This window comes from Oncorhynchus kisutch, linkage group LG13, assembly GCF_002021735.2.
Source record: "Oncorhynchus kisutch isolate 150728-3 linkage group LG13, Okis_V2, whole genome shotgun sequence".
NCBI lineage: Eukaryota > Metazoa > Chordata > Actinopteri > Salmoniformes > Salmonidae > Oncorhynchus > Oncorhynchus kisutch.
The window spans coordinates 26,531,399-26,534,762 of NC_034186.2; the positions used below are offsets into that span (position 1 = coordinate 26,531,399).

The 3,364-nt window shown below is 44.4% G+C and overlaps 1 protein-coding gene across 1 annotated transcript; it reads left to right on the forward strand.

The window, feature by feature from the left end:
* Positions 1-645: 645 nt before the first annotated feature.
* psmb11b (proteasome 20S subunit beta 11b) lies at positions 646-3,108 on the forward strand. The gene has a single exon (XM_031838045.1). It carries the CDS (start codon positions 763-765, stop codon positions 2,014-2,016), a length of 1,254 nt encoding a protein of 417 aa, XP_031693905.1. The 5' UTR covers positions 646-762; the 3' UTR covers positions 2,017-3,108.
* The last annotated feature ends 256 nt before the right edge of the window (positions 3,109-3,364 follow it).

Here is a 3,364-nt window from a genome sequence, read left to right on the forward strand (position 1 = left end):
CCTCTCTAGGGTCAGAGGTTACCATAAAGCAGAACCTGCTTGGTATTCGGGCCCTTAGCTGTAATCCAGTCAGGGTTACTCTCAAGCAATTAAGATATTCAAATGTATAGCCTACTTTGACCAGAGTGGTCTCAGCTCTGATTTAATGTTTTTACCAGGGGCCCGGAACACTTGGAGGACGAAAGTGCTTGTCTCCCCATACGGATATGTCTGTCTATTGTTTGTCTAATAAACCTTTATAGAATTTTTTGGCCTTAACCTTGTATACAGAATTTCCACACCTTGGGCAAATTCATGATTCCTGACCAGTGTAGCCTACTTTTTTGAACACAGGTGTGCAAGTTTTGGGCTCACCAATAGGGGGATAGACTGAACTACAGACACATAATCTCTTTTCATCAATCTAAATCAACGCCAGTACAATCAGCATATCAATATGATTTATGAGACAGGTATCGTGTTCAAAAGCACAGTTTTTGATGACTGGCGTGGCTTACTCCACACTTTTTCTGCGTCCCAGTAATGAGGTAATGTAATGCTATTGATGTCATGCTACTTGTTTGGACAATACAACTGAGGGATCATTTACTATATAAAAGGATGGGATTTACTACATTTAGGTCAGTGCATCCCCAATCACAGAGACAAACAGACCCCGACCTGGACTCTCAAAGAAAAAACAGAAGAATCAATGATTAACGGTGGAGGGGAATTAAATATGGATAAATAGGTAACATTATATATTGAGGGACACACTTTTCAATGGCATTACAAGATCTGTGCGGTTTCAAGGACTCTTTTCTCAACTCTAGATGGAATTTTCCAGCTTCACATCGCATGGCCCAGGAAGACACCTCCATGCTTTTTGGGAAGAGAACCAGAGATATATCAAGCAGGGGATTGTCGTGGAGTAACAGTGAGAGCCCACTGCATCTTTATATACCAGCTGCGGAATACCTCAGTGAAAGCCCGATACAGTTTGGCCAAATCAACCCCAACACTGCACCATACCATATCAACCCCCTTCACCAGGATTCAACCCTACCTTTCCTCTCTTTTCCTCCTGGCTTTCCTCCCTCCTCCTCTCCCTCTGTCCCTCTGCCTTTCCCCATGTCTCATGGCACCACCACCCTGGCCTTCATGTTCCAGGGGGGAGTGATAGCTGCAGCAGACACACGGTCCAGCTGCAATGGGCTGGTTGCCTGCCCAGCCTCGAAGAAGATCCTGCCTGTCCACTCCCACTTGGTGGGCACCACCTCGGGCACATCTGCCGACTGTGCCCTATGGAAGAGGATACTGGCTCGAGAGCTCCGGCTTTACCAGCTCCGCCATGGCAGAAGGCTGTCCACAGCTGGCGCTGCCAAGCTACTAGCCCACATGCTGCACCCGTTTAAGGGCACTGAGCTGTGTGTGGCAGCCACTCTGTGTGGTTGGGACGGAGGTGAGGTGGAGACATGTCCTCTTGAGCATGGCAGCAAAGGGGCGGATCAGCAAGAGAACAGATCAAAGATGGGGAATGAAACAGATGATCTGGCAAAGACATCAGGAAGTGACTCAATCTCTGAAGCAGAGGCACGGAGAAGGAATCCGTGCCTCTCACCAGCCATGAGTCGGCAGCACTGTTCTGCTGGAGGCAAACAGCTAGTGAGCTCTGGCCCCAGCTTGTACTACGTATGCAGTGACGGGACTCGCCTGCAGGGAGCGCTGTTCTCTGTGGGCTCTGGCTCGCCCTATGCCTACTCTGTGCTGGACGGAGGGGTACGGTGGGGGCTGACGGTGGAGGAGGCCATCTCACTGGCCAGAGAGGCTGTGTACAGGGCCACACACAGGGATGCATACTCTGGGAACTGTGTGGATGTGTACCATATCACCTCACATGGGTGGACTCGCAGGGACAGAGAGGAATTGAGAGAGGAGTATTACAGAGAGAAGGAAAGAGAAAGAGTAAAGGTGAAGGAAAGGAGGGAGAAACAGGAAGGAGTGGAAGATGGGCAGATCAGTGGTAGAAAGAAGTGAAACTAAAGAAGGCAAAAGAGAGTTGGAAATAAAGGCTTAGAAGAAGAAAGAAAACAAGAAACTTGTAAGTGACCAATAACTGTACCCTACAGGGTTTTACTGAGATTGTTTGTAGACTGATGAATGTTGATCCTTTTTGTAAACATCGGAGGTCCTGTGTTATGTTCAAAACCAGATTATGGACTAGATTATTCACATTGATTCTTGATAGAAATGTAGTGCTTGATTTAGAATTTAGTCTTAAACCACAATGACGTTGAATTAAAAACATATTTATTTTGGAGAATTGCCAAGACGTCTCTGGAGGCATTAATGCAAGATGTCTCTGGACTGCAGAAGGAAGGTGGGCCACAACCTGGTCCTCAACCTGCATCTACCTTGTTTCCTGTGAATGGGACCCTGTCCACATGCTGGAGGCTCTGTGCCCCTCGGGAGATAAAAGGGGCACGATCTGACAGTAGAAAGAAGTACTGTCACTGTTGGGTGCACCTGCATCTTATCAAAGGATATGTATGCATGGTTCCTTGGGGTAGTATGGTTGAGACGTCCAAGACTTAACAGTCAGCAGCAGACAGGTCATCTCTGAAACTATCCATAAAAAGGAGGACATTGACACCCTCAAATTCGCCAGTCCAAGAAGGTTGCGTGTCGATCCATAACGAGCAGATCTCTTGTCCATAGCTGGTATTGTCCTTATATTTGTCTTTGACAAAGTCTGGGTTTGCTTTGGTAGTTCTCTGTATTTTACTGTAGCTGTGGGTGGACTCCACCTTGTCTGTATAGCCATAAGAAACATGTACTCACACCTTTCCTCTTCATTTTACATTTTCAAAATTAAGCTCTTGGAAAGTTTCTTGTCTTTATAAAATAAAATAAAAACTTAGAAGCATAATTCAAATCAAAATCAAAATCAAATCAAATTGTTTTTGTCACATGCGCCGAATACAACAGGTTCAGTGAAATGCTTACTTACAAGACCTTAACCAACAATGCAGTTTTAAGAAAAATACCTAAAATATTGCCATGGAAACAGAACACAATATAGCTTTTATGACATTATAAGAACTGTGATGTCATTCATTGTTTAGGTATGTTGAATGGGAGAATGGGGAGGTGGGATAGGTTAATAATAATTATAATTATATGAATTTATTACATTTCTATAGTGCTTTCATAGAATCTCAAAGTGCTTCAAGACCAAAAAAACAAACAAGCAATATATCATGACAGGTCAACCAAGGCCAAAGATTTGGTGAGGTGGTAAAATCCATAAAATTATTTTTTAAGATAAATCAATCATACTGTGTGTTCAGAGATCTTCAGTACAGTAAAACCACATGTAATTTCT